Here is a 15217-nt window from a genome sequence, read left to right as displayed (position 1 = left end):
GACAAAAAAACACAAAAGTGTCATTTTTGTCTTTACTCAAAAGCATACAATCAAAGGGAATGTCTGTTTTTGGTGATGCAGAGTGAAATCACTGACTGTTTCAGTTGTATAGCATGCCTTTGATTTATAGGCTAACCTGATGCCTCTTTCTTATCTTTATATTTTCTATTGCACTCCTCACAGAATCCTACTTTGGGGACAGCTTCTGCAGTTTACAAGCATTCCAAGATGTCTCCAGCTTCCACCTGTCACTACAGATCAAGACGAGTCGGCGGAGTGGGCTGCTGCTACTGGCTGCAGGAATGGAGGACTACCTGTTCCTCGAGCTTCAGAATGGGAAAATACAGGTAAAGTATCAACACACTGTGGAGGAGGCTGAAATATTCTCAGACACTACAGTATAAGATAGCATAGGTTGGTCTGTCCCAAACATTAAGAAAATAAATAAATCTTTACTTTACTGTTAGAGCATTGTTGTATCATTTTAAACTTACTTGGTACAAGAGAGGTTCACTGTGCCAAAAACAGTTATTTTAGCAATAGGAGTAGATCTGTTTTTAAGAGAAACCAGTCATGATACCCTAAGTAATGTCAACTCAAAAAGCTGTGTTTACACCCAAAGTACCTGGAACATCAGGAACTAGCTTTCAAAGAACTAAAATGTTCCTTCAGCCCACTGTTGTCTGCGTTTCCATCATGGCCTGAAAACCTGCAAGGATGAGGCACATTAGTCCACTGCCATAAACTTTGATGGTTATGGTTTGCTTTGTAATTGAGTTTCAATACATGTTTAGCACTTTTTGAAGCGCTTCTTTCATCCTTATTTTTCCTGTGAAGAAAAACAAGCAGCAACATTGTCTCACTTTTTTCTAAAATTAACACTGAATCTGCTTGTGTATGTCAGGCTGATCTCTCTGGTTGTTTTAGCAAAAAACACAGCCATTGTTGTCTCACTGCCTCCAATGAGTGAATTTACTGATCACATTTTAGTGCGTATTTTATTTTCATTCAAGTAATTTTCAAGTCCTGCCCAGGTTGCCAAAAATAGCTAGTTTAGCATTTGCAGTGGCACTAGTTTAAAGAGAACCTAGTGATGGTACCTAAAGTAATGTCAACTCAGAAGCTGCGTTTCTACCCAAGTACCCACAACTATTAGTCCCAGGAACTACTGTTCAAAGAACTGAAAGGTCCTTTCATCAATTGTTGTCTGTATTTCCATCATGGCCTAAAGACCTGCAAAGAATAGGTCTGTTGACGTATGAAAAAGCAATGGCTGTTTTTACACATAATTGTTGCACACATCAATACAACAATGACCTAGACTTCGTCTTCGCTCCATCTGTCATATGCTTTCCTCTGCAACTCCATGTTGATGTGTCGAAGCACAGTGAACAAAAAACAAACTGGTTCGCAGCTGCAGATTTTTAAAAATGGTGGCTAGAATAAAAAAAAAAACAGCAGGGACCTTTTGGGAACTTAATTTAGACCCTGGTTTGATTCCTCCAAAGGTTCTTAGTCCCTTGGGAAAGTTCCTGCAGTGGAGAGAAAGCAGGACCTGAAAATTACTGAGCAAAAATAAAATCCATATTAAAATATGATCTCTAAATACACTCATTTGAGGCAATAAGAAAACAATGGCTGTCTCTTGTGCTAGAACAACCAAAGAGAATAGCCTGGCATACACAAGCAGATTCTGTGTTAATTTTAAAAGTGAGACTTTACTGCTCCTCATTTTCCCCCACAGGAGAAGCAAGTATGAGAAAACTTCTTCAAAAATTAATTAGAGTTCTAAATATGTATGTAAATTCAATGTCAAGGCAAACTGTCTCCAATATTATGAGCTCACTTTCCAATGCAAGAGGTGTTCTTGTTCTCTGTTGTTTTGGTGAAAGATAATATAAAACAGTTAAAATGCTTTATACAAAAAAATGACATCACTGTTTTCAATTCTGTTGGATAATAACCAATTGATTAATTCTCTACTATAATCCCAAAAACATCACAGAGTGTTACTTTAAATGTTGTTTTGACAACCACTCAGCTTCAAGACATGCATATATGACACATTTCATAAACAACCTACACTGATTAAATTTTTCTACTGTCTTCCCTGCTTGTCTGACTGGAAGGGGAACCATTACATTTTACATCTATAAATAATTGCTTGACAGCCTTGAAAAGCAGCATTAGCATCAGGTTTGCTGTGACAGAGATTCATACAGATTTTTCCCTGAAAGGACAATATCTCTGCATTTTCAATAAGATGAATTCTCAGGCTATGCGCAATAAAAGGAAATATTTCATTCACCTGTCTTCTTCATCCTGTTCCTTCCAGTGATAGGAGATGCACTGAGCAAATAGACTCAAGGCTTTACAAAAATCTAATTGCCTTATCTGTCCTGCATGTGTAAGAATCATGTTGTTTAACTTTATTTAAGCAAAATACAGATAGCTGATGTTATCAGTGAAAGTTCCTGAAACTAGTTAATTTTTAAAATAAAGCTTAGTCAACACTGTGAGCACTGGGAGGAATTTTCTGGGGTTGTAGATACACTGCCTAGATCAGAAATGTTAATGTTAGAATAAAAAGAAGCTTAAACTCAAGTGTTTGATGAGCCAACAAATTAGCCCCCATAAATGGTAAGAAAGAGAAACCAGAGATGGTCATGAGCATAGACAAGAGTTTTTGGGTTGGTATTTGTGTGTCTAAGAGATTTTCTTCTTCATAAATATTGACATTACTGTACAGTTGTTGGTTGTAACTCACAGTCTTGACTCAGCCCTGAATCCTTTACAAGTGCTATTCTATCAAATGTGCATGTATAAAAACCTCATATGCCATAATGTATATCTACAAAATGCACTTTAAATTTGAATTTAATGAAAATATTTTTATGTTCCCCACAGGCACGGATGAATTTGGGAGCTGGTGAGGTGACGTTGTCCTCATCCCAAGGAGTACAGCTGAACAACCTTCTGGAGCACAAAATCTCACTCACACTGCAAGATAGCAAATTCACCATGACAATTGATGAGCTCTTCCCAACATATGTTCCTGTGAATGTTGACGGGGAACAGCTCAATATTGACCTGGGCATTTGGCTTGGAGGAACAGGAGACCTGGAGGTTCCCTACCTCAGCAATGCCATTCCCCCTTTCCGTGGCTGCATGACTCAGGTCAAATTTGAGTCCCATCAGTTTGATATCCTCAGCACAGCGTTTAAACAATGCCGTGACACAAAGGAATCCTGCAGCAGTGAGTTTGAAGCTGGTGATGGGGAGGCAATTAGTTTCAGCACTCCTGATTCCTTTGTGTCCCTCCCCACCTGGAGCGGGGCTAGTGGTGCTCCAAGGGTCTTAGAGTTCCTGATGAAAACCACCATTGAGGATGCATTACTTGTATTCCACCCTGGTCGAGAGTCAGACTTCATTGCTATTGGTGTTGCAAAAGGCTACCTCAAAGGTCTGCTGGACCTCGGCAGCGGCATGGTGGTATTGGACAATACCCAGGTGCAGCTGGATGATGATCAGTGGCACAGAGTTAAGCTTCAGATCAGTCAGGATTCTTTCCTCATTAATATAGACAGTCAGTCTTCCTCCCTCCCTCTTGACTCATCACAAAAATTGGACTTGGTTGGAAACTTGTATTTAGGAGGCATCCAGGGGAAAATGAAGGATGTCTTTCGTGACAGTGGGTCCTTAAATCGTGCAGAGGAGGAAATGACAGCTGAGTCCTTCATTGGTTGCTTGGGCGAAATCAAAGTAAATCAGAAGGATAGAAGCCTGCAGGATGCTATAGTGACCAAAGATGTTCATGTTAAATGTGAAGGAGAGGACTATGACTACTCAACTTACGATGACACAGAGTCAACCACAACTTCTCCACCTGTTCTCATCCGATTTGCTGATATGGACTTCAATGAACAGCACTGCTACCCAACAGATAACACACCAGAGATATTCCAAAATGTAAGAAAACTTCTTGATGTCTCTCCATTGCTTGTGCCTGAAGGTGGAGAACTTTTAATTGATATTGGCAACCTAAACCCTACCTTTGACCTCAGTGCTGCAGGAATGCGTCAATCAGACATAATCTTTACTATCCTGAATGATCCCTGGTATGGCTTGGTTGATATCAACACTAACACAAGACGCACACAAAAGTTCACCCTTCTCGACATTGTCAATAAGAAAATTAAGTATATGCATGATGGAAATGAGAGGCATGCAGATCAAATCCAGCTACAGGTGGTTGCTCACAGTAACAGTTACCTTCCAGAATGTTTAAAAACTCCTCACGAGTATATCCTCCCAGTTGAAATTCTTCCCGTCAATGATATACCACAACTCGGTGGAGGGGAAATCACCATTACAGAAAACGGCAGGACTCGCTTGACTCCCAGCCTTGTTAAAATCATGGATTCTGACACCCGCTGTGATGAATTAGTAGTAACCGTAACCTCAGAGCCTTCCATGGAGGTTGGTTACTTAGAAAATAGTCGGCAGCCGGGACAAAGCATCTCAGAGTTCACTTGCAAGGAGCTGAAAGATGGAAATATCTATTTTGTACACAGAGGAGGTAGTGCTGCTGGAATTACCTTGGAGGTGTCTGATGGTCAGTCAGTAAGTCATTCATCTACTTTTAAGTTTTCTGTGACACAGCCACATATGACTATTGTCACCAACACTGGACTTCTCTTGTCTCAAGGAAGCAACGCATCCATAGGTGTTCATAATCTGGCTGTCCTTGCTCACCCTCGTAATGGAGACATTATGTATAACCTCACACAGCCTCTGGTATTTGGAGAACTACAGATAAAGATAAGTGATGGAATGTACAAGCAGGTTACAACTTTCCATCAATCTGATCTGGATCAGGACCGCCTCAGATATGTCAGCACAGACTCAAGCGACCAGGAAGATGTTGTGGTCGAGCGGATTCAGTTTGACATTCACTTGGGGCAGTTCGCTCTCTGGAACAACACCTTCTTGGTCAAGATCATCCCTGCACAAGTGAAAGTTTCAAACCTGGTTACACTGGAGATGCAGGCCGGTGAAGAGCAAACAATCGGACTCACAGAGCTTCAAGTGGAAGTAAACGGAAAAAACCCAGATCCACAAACTATAAAATACATCCTTGTCAAGCCTCCAACACTCGGTAGTGTCCAGCTCTCAGACAGAGAGTTGACAGAGGGTGATGTCTTCACACAGAAAGACATTTTGGATAACACTGTTAGCTACAGGGTGCGTGTGCAAAGAGCTGTGAATAGCAGAGACCAGTTCCAGTTCAGAGTCCTTGCTGATGATCAGTACTCCCCTCTATACACCTTCCCCATTAACATCCTTGCCAATGCAGATGCTCCTGTTTTGACCAATGAGAGGCTGGTTGTCTTGCAGGGTGGAGAAAATATTCTCAACAAAAACTACCTTTGGATGCAGTCTCCAGGTTCAACGGATTTTGTGTACCAGGTCACACGAGAGCCAAAACATGGCAGACTGATAAGGGACTCCCCACCAGGGCAACCTAGATTTGATGGGGCAATAAAAGTATTCAGCAATGAAGACCTCCAGCTTGACAGGCTTATTTATAAACATGATGGATCCAAGACGACCAGTGATGAATTCCTTTTTTCAACATTTGATCAAGCAGCAGATAGTTCAGACAATCAGAAAATAGTAAATGGTGCTTTCAGAATTTCCATCCAATCCAAGAACGAGCATGCCCCTGTGAGGGTTGTGGATAAAGTCTTCAATGTAGTGCGCCACGGTCAACGTCTGCTAACAACTGATGTCATCCAGTTTAAGGATGACGACTCAGGCTTCAATGACACCCAAATTGTTTACGCTCGTGAGGGAATCCTCTCAGGCAATATCGTCTCAACATCTAACCCCTCACAGCCCCTTTTCCGTTTCACACAAGCAGACCTGCGAGATAAGAACATCCTCTTCATTCATCACGGTGCTGACCGGGAACGCTTCTCACTGCAGGTGTCAGATGGTTTCCACAAGACCACCACGCTGCTTCAGATCCAGGCAGGTGAGCCCTACCTCCGAGTAATGAACAACACAATCATTGTCATCGACCATGGAAGCACCAAGACTCTAAACACCACCCTGTTGAGTGCTGACTCCAACATGGACATCAGGGACGACAGTGAAATCAAGTTTCAGGTCACATCACCACCCAGTGATGGCAGGATTATCGTGAGTGGGATTGAGGCTTCATTGTTCACCCAGGAGGACCTGAAAAAAGGTGTTGTGTCATATGAGCACAATTATGAGAGCCTGAGGTCCAAGGACTCCTTCAGCTTCAACGTCCAAGCAAGAGGACATTCTGAAAAGGGCACATTCAGGATTAAAATATTCAAGAAAGGTTACCTCTCTGAGCCTGAGGTGAAAACCAATGAGGTCATCATTTCCTATGAAGGAGAGCACACCATAATCACCCAGAATAACCTTAAGGTAAGGATTACTGACTCGAGCAAAGTTTGTTTTACTTACTGAGAGATTTTTATATGCAATCCTGGGTTACAGTACAACTAACAAGTCTACTATTTAAATGCATTTCCTTTGCTGACATTTGATCTATAAAACATGCATTTGTTTATCCAGCAAGACAGCATATTTAGACAGTTTGGCACTGATTATGTATTTCTCTTTTCAAGTTTATTTTCCCTTTGTGAAGAAAATCTTTCACATGACTCATTCAAGCATACTGCCCTGTTTTGTAACTGTCTCTAATCTACATTATAGCCACATGAAAGCAGGGCTAAATATGACTGCAAAGTTACTGCTTTTAATCTAGTTTATGTACTAAATTACAGTCTATTAAGTGTGGAAAACAGAGCACTAAGTATCCCCTGAGGAGCTTCCTGAAGCCCACTGTAATTTATAAGATGAGCTTGCCTGCACTTCATCTTCAGCGTAATTAATGAGGTTTAAATTGTCGGTCCATTCATAACAAGTTCTCCATATATACTGTATAGCTTGATTTTTAAAATGTTGAGGGACATTTCTGAAGATAAAATGTTAATTTCACCATAGTGCACACAGTACTATCAACTGGAGAATAACATAGATACCCAGTACACATGCTACTGAAATACGCATTGAACAAAGCCTTGACAGAATGGCCTTTACAAGAGGTAAAATATTGACTTTTTGCTTATGGGAGCTTTTCCATTGCGTGTTCTTACTATGAAATGGAAAGTAGTATGATCTTCTGAAATATTGTCAAATGCAAGCATGATTGCTAAACACTTAGGCTCCAGAGTTTATTAAATCTTTTCAAAGTGGGATGACCATAAATCTGCCTGCACGTAATCTGCAGCATGCCTTTAAATGCTGCCAGATATCAGAAATGTGTTTTTTAAGTCAGCATTTACACAGTCCCAGTGTCCCAATTAAATGATATATGTCATACTCATACTATTAGGTTTAAATTGCACTAAAGTTCAGTGACCTGTTTTGATAATTAGTATACAACAAAATATTGTGGCATATTGACATTGACTTACAGTGTAGTCCTTGTACTAAAAGGAAATGATAAATACTGTCCAAATCCAGATGTCCAGTATGACTCCAAACTTTGAAACATTGCTGCCAATTTTGAGTGAAAACACTTTTTCAAAGTTTAATTCGATTTATTTTACCAAATGTCACTGGAACAGTTGCGCAACAGTGCTATTTTTGTCAGCTGTGAGAAGTTCCTCTGTTTCCATGTTGTATTACATTTGGAGACAACGTCTACCTTAACCATAGTGCAAAAGCCAAGCAATTTTAGTATGTCTGCTGCATTTCAAGGTATATGTAACTAGTCAGAGAGCTTAGTCATTTCAAAAAACATTTATATGAAAAGGGTTTCTCTTGTCAAGCCAACTCCATACTACAGGTTTATCATTGTATAAAAAAGTGATAATATTTTAACCATGAGCCTTTGCCTTTTAGGTGGATCAAGCCGATATTCTGCCTACAGAAATGGTGTTCACTGTTAAACAGCCTCCTCGTCTTGGTCATGTGGTCAAGCTCACAAACAGCTCAGACAGCACAGCCTCGCCTGTCCTCAACTACATTCACTCCTTCACCCAAGAGGACATTGATCAGGGGCACATTCTCTATGTGTCTGCATCAATCCAGGTTTACTGTGATTTAATTTATTCTGTTGTAATAAATCATACGAGGCAGCTTGTTTCCTTTCATATTCACTCTGAGAGGAAAATGAGACGAAACACAACCTCAGCCTCCGTTGTGTCTAAGGTACAAGGTTTATCTTTAATATATCAATAACTTATCCATTTCTTTCAGGGAAACGATGCCTTCACAGTGGATGTCAGTAATGGTTTTACAACAGTGGAGGACCTGCACATTTCTGTTAGCGTCGTTCCTCGGCTCATCCCCATCCAGACCTTCAACTTCACAGTGAAGGAAGGCCTCGGCAGGGCAATCAACGCGGAGATTGTTAACATCTCACATCCCTTCTACAGCTCAGCAAACATCGACTTTGTTGTTGAAGAGTCACCACAGCACGGGGACATCCGCTACCTGGATGGAGATGAAATTACTTATTTTACATGGGAGGAGGTACGTAGTGACATGATGAAAGAAATATCAAAATTCTAAAATCAGTCACATATTCCAACAAAAAATATCACAAAAGAGCTCTGGATAACATCTCCCTGCTTCCTCACTCAAATAATACTGCATTTTAAATATCACCATTGGTCTAAACTTTAAACTAACTGTTTTTATATTTGGTTTCGCTTGCAGTTTCTAAAGTTTCACTCAAAATTCTGAGATTTTTTGCCCTGCTTATGGACAGAGAGATTTCTTGCAAAATAAAACTTGAGAGTTTTTATTTACCAAATGGTTAACATGTGTACCAGATGTTTTGTCAAATCCACTAAAGCATTTGATCTACTATCTAACATTTTAAGGGTAACTTTAAAGGAAGTGTGTCCACACAAAGCACCTGAATTTCATTCGGCCAAAAGATTTTTCTCAGCGTGGTACCAAAAACTTCCCAGAAGACCGAAAAACCCAATAATCCCTATTTTATCCGGTCTTAATAACTTCAGGGAGTATAAGACTAGATCATGGTGGTTGTTCAAGAGGATTACCACAGAAAAGCGTCACCATGGAACTTTCCCCAGTTACTACTCAGAGCTGTTTTGGATTTGTTGTGTTGTACCAGATAGAGAGAGGAGGGGGAGTCTGGGAGCTGCTGCAGCACAGTTATCAGGTCTCCCTCCGTGTGGTTCAGAGGGCCCCAGCTTTAGGAAAATATTAAAAATGCATGAGTTGTTACCAGTGGAAAAACCTCATGCATTCTGAGAGGACCACATAGTTTAGTGGAGCTAGTTAGACACATATCTTATAGCTCCTACATCTCGGCCTGGTCTGCCTCTGCTCCACTCTATTTTGCTGAACCATTGTGGAAAAACTGACGATGCCTTTGGACCGCCTGAAGCCAAAATAAACTGGCCCGGTATGTTCCTATAATAATGTGTGAGTGCATACAAAACTCCCGCGCTTTGCTACTGCCAGACTCACTCGTACTGTCTCTCAAAGATCCCAGTGTGCAGCTTGAATAGGTCTAGTGCATAGCAGTGATTACTTCGGTGGCACGGAGGCAAAAATGAACAAAGATATCATCATCTGCCACGATGGAAACAAAGAATGTCTCTTTATACTGCTTCTTGGAGACTTTCTTATGTGTGCACTGTGTGTACTCTTTTTCGGTTTGCTTTCACTGTACTATACTTAGAGAAAGAAAAAAAGTCACTTCTCCCAAATCAGTAACACACTGACGAATAAATGTCCAAGCCCCAGTCTGCTCATCATTTAAACCAGACTGTAATTGTTTCAAAATGAAAGTCGGATGTGTTTGTACTTTTTTGTATTGCACTGTTTTTTGTTTTTTTCTTTTTCCCAAAGTTTAATTGCTGTTTCAAGCTCTACTGGGCAAGTCCCCCCTGTCCCTGGGAATGGGCGCTGGACTTGCTAGTGTGTGTAGTAAGCCATCAATTGTGGTGGTTCACTGTGGTTATGTAAGCATACAGTAACATGGGGGTGCACAGTGAGAAAAACGGAAAGTCTCTAATGCAGAAGATGTATAGGAAAACCAACCAAAAGAATGTAAAGTGCCATGTGGCCCAGATGTGTCACATCTGAGTGAGACAGCATACGGCATTTTGCTAACCACAGCAATGACTATGATTTACTCCGGCTTTGAACAATAAAGCACACACTCAGTAACATATGCAATGTTGAGTGGAGTCCAACTTGAGGAAATATGGGAAATAAAGGAAATCTGAAGTACACCTTTGCTTTAATCAGGTTCAGCTCTCCATCGGGTCTCAATTAGGTCTGTGGAAAGCTATTAAGGTCCACACAGGCATCTTTATTTTGAACAAAGTACACAATGTTTTCAGAACAAAGTGAGCAAGTCTCTAAGGTTTATATCACTAATTTTCCACAAAACAGTAAGCACACAGAACCTGAGATTTTACATCAATCAAACCTGAAACTAAAATAAATTATGCAGCTAGTGTCAAATACTGACACCCGCATCAGTCTTTCTCAGAGCGAATCCGAAGGCCTCGTGTCCAACAACCACCCACTGTTTATTGTCACAGTGAGCTGACTGATTGTCTCGCTGACTTTCCCCGATCAGTAATGATGATGGGGGTTGCTTTTCCAGAGCGATGCCAGTCATATGGGATCCATTTGGCACTTCCTGCTCTCTGAAGCAGGTCCTCTCATCACAGCAGCTTGCTGGCTTTTGTCTAGACAAAGTTCCAACTTGTCAAAGAGCATCAGAGGAAAACGTTAGTTTATTTGATCCAGGTAGGACTACAGGACTGACAAACACAGGATACTGGGTGCTGAGGGTCTTCTTCTGTATACAGAAAGTCAGCAGAGCTGGCTTGGCCTGGCCGCAGGTGCTGTTTTCTCTCTGGCTCACTTGACAGTGGATGACTGATTCCTTTGTGCATCTGTTTTCCCTCAAGGTTTCATCCCACAGGGGACATTCTCCTTGTTCCTGAGCTGCTCCCAGACTTTCAGACCTGATATAGCCTTTATCTCAAAACTTTGAAAACATACTGTAGATTAACCTGTTTGTTTAATACATCTGGGCTAGAGGTCATCACTGGCCCAAAAAGACCCCAAAATGTACAACCCAGAACCAGACGCATCTGTCTCTCTGGGCTAACTTTCATATGACTGAAAGCAAGAAAGCTAAAAAGCACATTTTTCCAAAACAGCGACTATTTCCTGAAGAATAAATCAAATGTACACTGCTTTTCAACATCGGACACGTTTACGTCATTCATGATTATACTGGGTAATACTAAGGTAATTGTGCTATTCTAAATCCAGTTTCTTTCTCACAGCTAAAATGCCCTCAGCTTGTAAAAATCAAGCAAATTAACAATTTGACTGAACCAACTTTTGCTTTAAAGAATAACCCTGCTGGACTGTATTTGGAGCCAATATGGGATGGAAAGTGATGTATGGAAAATGGGTACTCTTGAGATTTACTGCTTTCTGTAAAGTTTGGCAGATGAAGCAGCAGAAGCCAAGACTTTCTGACTCTTAGTCTCTAGTAAGAGTCAAGGTTCAAACCCTGGAGCCCACCTTTCCCATGATGCAACAGCATCTTTTTGTTCCACGTTCCTTGTAGTGAACGCCCACGTTTCAAACCCTGCTTCTTAACTCAGGCTTTCTGATTGTAGTCTCCCAGCCAATGCTGAGATAATCAGGTCCCCCAGAGCCACAGACGACATTATACAAGTGTTTTCACAGGCTGAGTGGTACCCTAAACCATTAGTAAATGAGTGAAGTTATTGGAGTGTCAGAGTATCAGAGGGAGGACAACTATCAGAGAAAATACTTTGTGTTTCTTTCAGTTCTAATCAGAGTTAATCCAGGTTAACAGGGTATAATGTCCTCAAGCCTTTTCAGTATTCATTGGATATGCGTGTTAAGAGACACATTCTGTAAATGTATTCCGCCCTTTAAGCCCCCCAAGCTTCTCCCTATTTTATAATGTTTCCTACCCTTCGGGTCTGATCCAGAATGGAGTGACAACTGGATCCTTTTTTGTCTTCTCCAGGTGAAACTCGGACATGTCTACTACATGCATGACAGCACCGAGAGCACAGAGGACAGTTTTACACTCTCTGCCTCAGTTTATGAGATTGACCGCCAGAGCCTCCCTGTCACCATCACTGTGACTGTCATCCCAGTCAATGATGAGCCGCCAAGACTGACACGTAACACAGGAGTGGAGGTAACGTTTTGCTCTTTGAATGCGCATTTGCTCTTATGTTGAGCTTTGTCCCAACATACTCCACAATGAAGTGGGTGGAAACTGGAAATCTTTTCTATCTATAAAATCTAAGCTTCCTTTCTATGTTCGGCTGATGAGAATTCAAGCTGACCTTAATCGTCACTTTGTGCGAAAGAGGAAAGAAGAGACTTGTTTTTATGCATAAAGATGAAACTATGGAGAAAATAACTCGCTTCCCTACAGCTTTATCTCAGAGCCAGCGCTCAGCTGATTTCATGTTGCCTTTGTGGATAACTTTGCTTTCTTTCTTGCTGTTTGGAAGAACTAGCGCACCTTGTGCATGTGATTGACAGGCTGCGGGCATTCCCATCTGTTTGCATGATCAGTCTGATGCCACACCAGATAAGTGGCTTTATAATGGCTGTTGATGAGATTCTGAAATATTGAAAAGGGGTCATTTTATGAAAACTACTTCCTCTTTCTCAGTGGTGTAAGTACATTTACCTGAGTACTTAAGTACAAGTGCTTGCAACGTCATACTCCATGACATCTCAGAGGCAAACATTGTGCTTTTAACTCACTACATTTGTCTAACCGCTTTAGTTACTAGTTACTTTTCAGAAATGGAACATTATATTCATAATTACGTTTTCATTAGTGTATAATCACCTGGAACTAAGAACTGTTGTGTTTTCATTACCTTAAAATTAGATCTTTATATCTACAGTGAGAGTGGGTCCACTTCCATGGAGTCAGCCATGTTTCTACAGTAGCCCAGAACAGACAAACACTGGCTTTCGAGAGTACTCTTCACATATTTTGGAGGGTAGTTTGAAGTAACCTGCAACCTCACCACTAGATGCCACTAAAATTTACACACTGGTTCTTTAAAAACTCTGTTAGGTATAAAATGCATTGTCACAAAGCTGAAAACGTGTTTTTTTTCTGAGCTCAGGAAAAGTTTAGTTTTTAGAGATATGTTTTTTTCACGGGACACCAATGCTGCAAACATATGATGATCTTAGAATATGTTGCATTGCTGTCTATTAAACTGCTGCCATAGATGAAATTAGCACCACCTTAAACATCTGTAGCAGTAAAACGCAACACACACGTTAATGCAGCAGTAAAATTAATCAAACACACATCTTATATCGTTGTAAAACACTGACAGGGACCATTTTACTCCAAAATGAGTACTTTTGCTTTTGAGACTTAAAGTACATTTTGCTGATAATACTTGTATACATTAACTTCAATACGGTTTTGAATGTAGGTCTTTTACTTGCATTAAAGTATTTTCACAGAGTGGTACTTGTACTTAAGTAAAGGATCCAAATACTTTTCAGACAGACGAGTATCTGCATTTCATAGTAGTTCGTAGTTTACCTACTAATTGCAAGAGATGCAAACACACAAAAGTTCCTGTGCTGCAAGGAATACTTGACATTGGAGGTTTAAGTTGATGGATGGATTCTGAACTCTGAATGAACTCTGTAGTAATTTCTGATCTTTCTCACATCTATACTGGATAGCTCCAGCAGTTACAGCCGGGTTTCATGAATCCTGTATGAACTGAGAATTAAATTCGCTTCATGCAGCAGGTGTAATAAATGCAGAGAATTTTTACTTCGACACAGAAGGATACTGGCCTCACAGACGATGAGGCATGCTGCGTCAGTACAGCAGTGGCCTCCACAGCATATTTGTTTTTATAAAGAGCCATAAAATAGAAGTGAATTAGCATATTCTCAGCTTGACTGCTCCAAAATGTAGCAAGTGAATCATGTAAGCCACATAAGTATACAAGGGCAGTGATTCACTAGCGTATGCACTCAATGCAGAGCAAGCAGAATTTCAGCTATACAGTATAAGTGTGCATTTTAATGCAGTCTCAAATTTACAGACTTCTCAGTTAGAACCACTAGTAAGTGAACACAGAATGATTATAAACGGAAACATACAACCAGCCTGCAATGAAGTATAACTTGAGAGTTTTATTTATCACAATGCAACTGTATTAAAAGATTAAAATTAATGGCTTTTCCTTATTTCCCATCTCTGATTAACATAGTCATGTTATTTCATTTAAACCCAGTTTTTAATTATTCAAGTGTTTGTCTTCTGCAGTGTCAAGTCAAAATTAAAATTACAGCATGTGATTCAGAAGTGTGCTGGAATTAATAGTTTTGCTTTTATGGAATATTTCTGATAGCTTTTCATGAGTTGGTTGTGCTGTGCCTGTTTCAGTGTAAAAAGTAATGACTGCAACCCACATTTTTAATTAGACAACGTCTCAATCCCGGTCACATCTTTGTGTTTAAAACTGGATGCCACACTCAAATATGCACCAGCAGGCTCTACAGTGAAAGGTGCAGTGACAATTCATAAAGTGCACATTGAATTAAAAAATCCAAAATAATACACATTAACATACATGCATGTTATCGTCAAAGTGTGTCTAAATTTATATTTAAGTCTTATTTGATGCTCTGGTGTTCCAGTAGATTTGCACCCTCATGTGCTCAACACTTCTAGTGTTGGACTGTACAACTACATTTCCTGCATAGGAGATAAATCCTGCTTATATTTCTTTTATTCCTGTTGATTAAATCATTCACTCACAACAATCACTGTTTCCTGTACAAAGACAGATGTTATTCCACGGCATCTTTGCTTGATTGAATCTACAGTCGGCTCAGTGTTTATGTTTGTGACACACTTTCAAACTGATTTACAGAAGTCATGAAAGAAAAGTTTGGAGGCATCAATGAAGTGGATTCTACTGTAAGAGTAGGCAGGCAGTCGGAAAAAGCCAGCAATAATCAGCTCACAGAACTGGAAACCAACTGTGTCATTCAGCCCTCCCTGCTCTGCCTGCGGCTCCGCGTCTCCCTGGCAACCCGTATTTTTGGAAAACCAAGA

The 15217-nt window shown here is 40.4% G+C and overlaps 1 protein-coding gene across 1 annotated transcript in view; it reads left to right on the top strand.

Annotated features, from left to right (window-relative positions):
* cspg4 (chondroitin sulfate proteoglycan 4) overlaps window positions 1-15217 on the top strand; it is a 69154-nt gene that overhangs the window by 37026 nt on the left and 16911 nt on the right. The window contains exons 2-6 of the mRNA XM_070973126.1: window positions 184-347; window positions 2908-6462; window positions 7948-8136; window positions 8305-8580; window positions 12116-12292. Coding sequence (XP_070829227.1) covers window positions 184-347; window positions 2908-6462; window positions 7948-8136; window positions 8305-8580; window positions 12116-12292 — 4361 coding nt within the window. The remainder of the gene's footprint in view (window positions 1-183; window positions 348-2907; window positions 6463-7947; window positions 8137-8304; window positions 8581-12115; window positions 12293-15217) is intronic.

The sequence above is a fragment of the Chaetodon trifascialis genome, chromosome 10 (genome assembly GCF_039877785.1).
Source record: "Chaetodon trifascialis isolate fChaTrf1 chromosome 10, fChaTrf1.hap1, whole genome shotgun sequence".
Classification (NCBI taxonomy): Eukaryota; Metazoa; Chordata; class Actinopteri; order Chaetodontiformes; family Chaetodontidae; genus Chaetodon; species Chaetodon trifascialis.
This window is presented reverse-complemented; position numbering and strand designations above follow the sequence as displayed.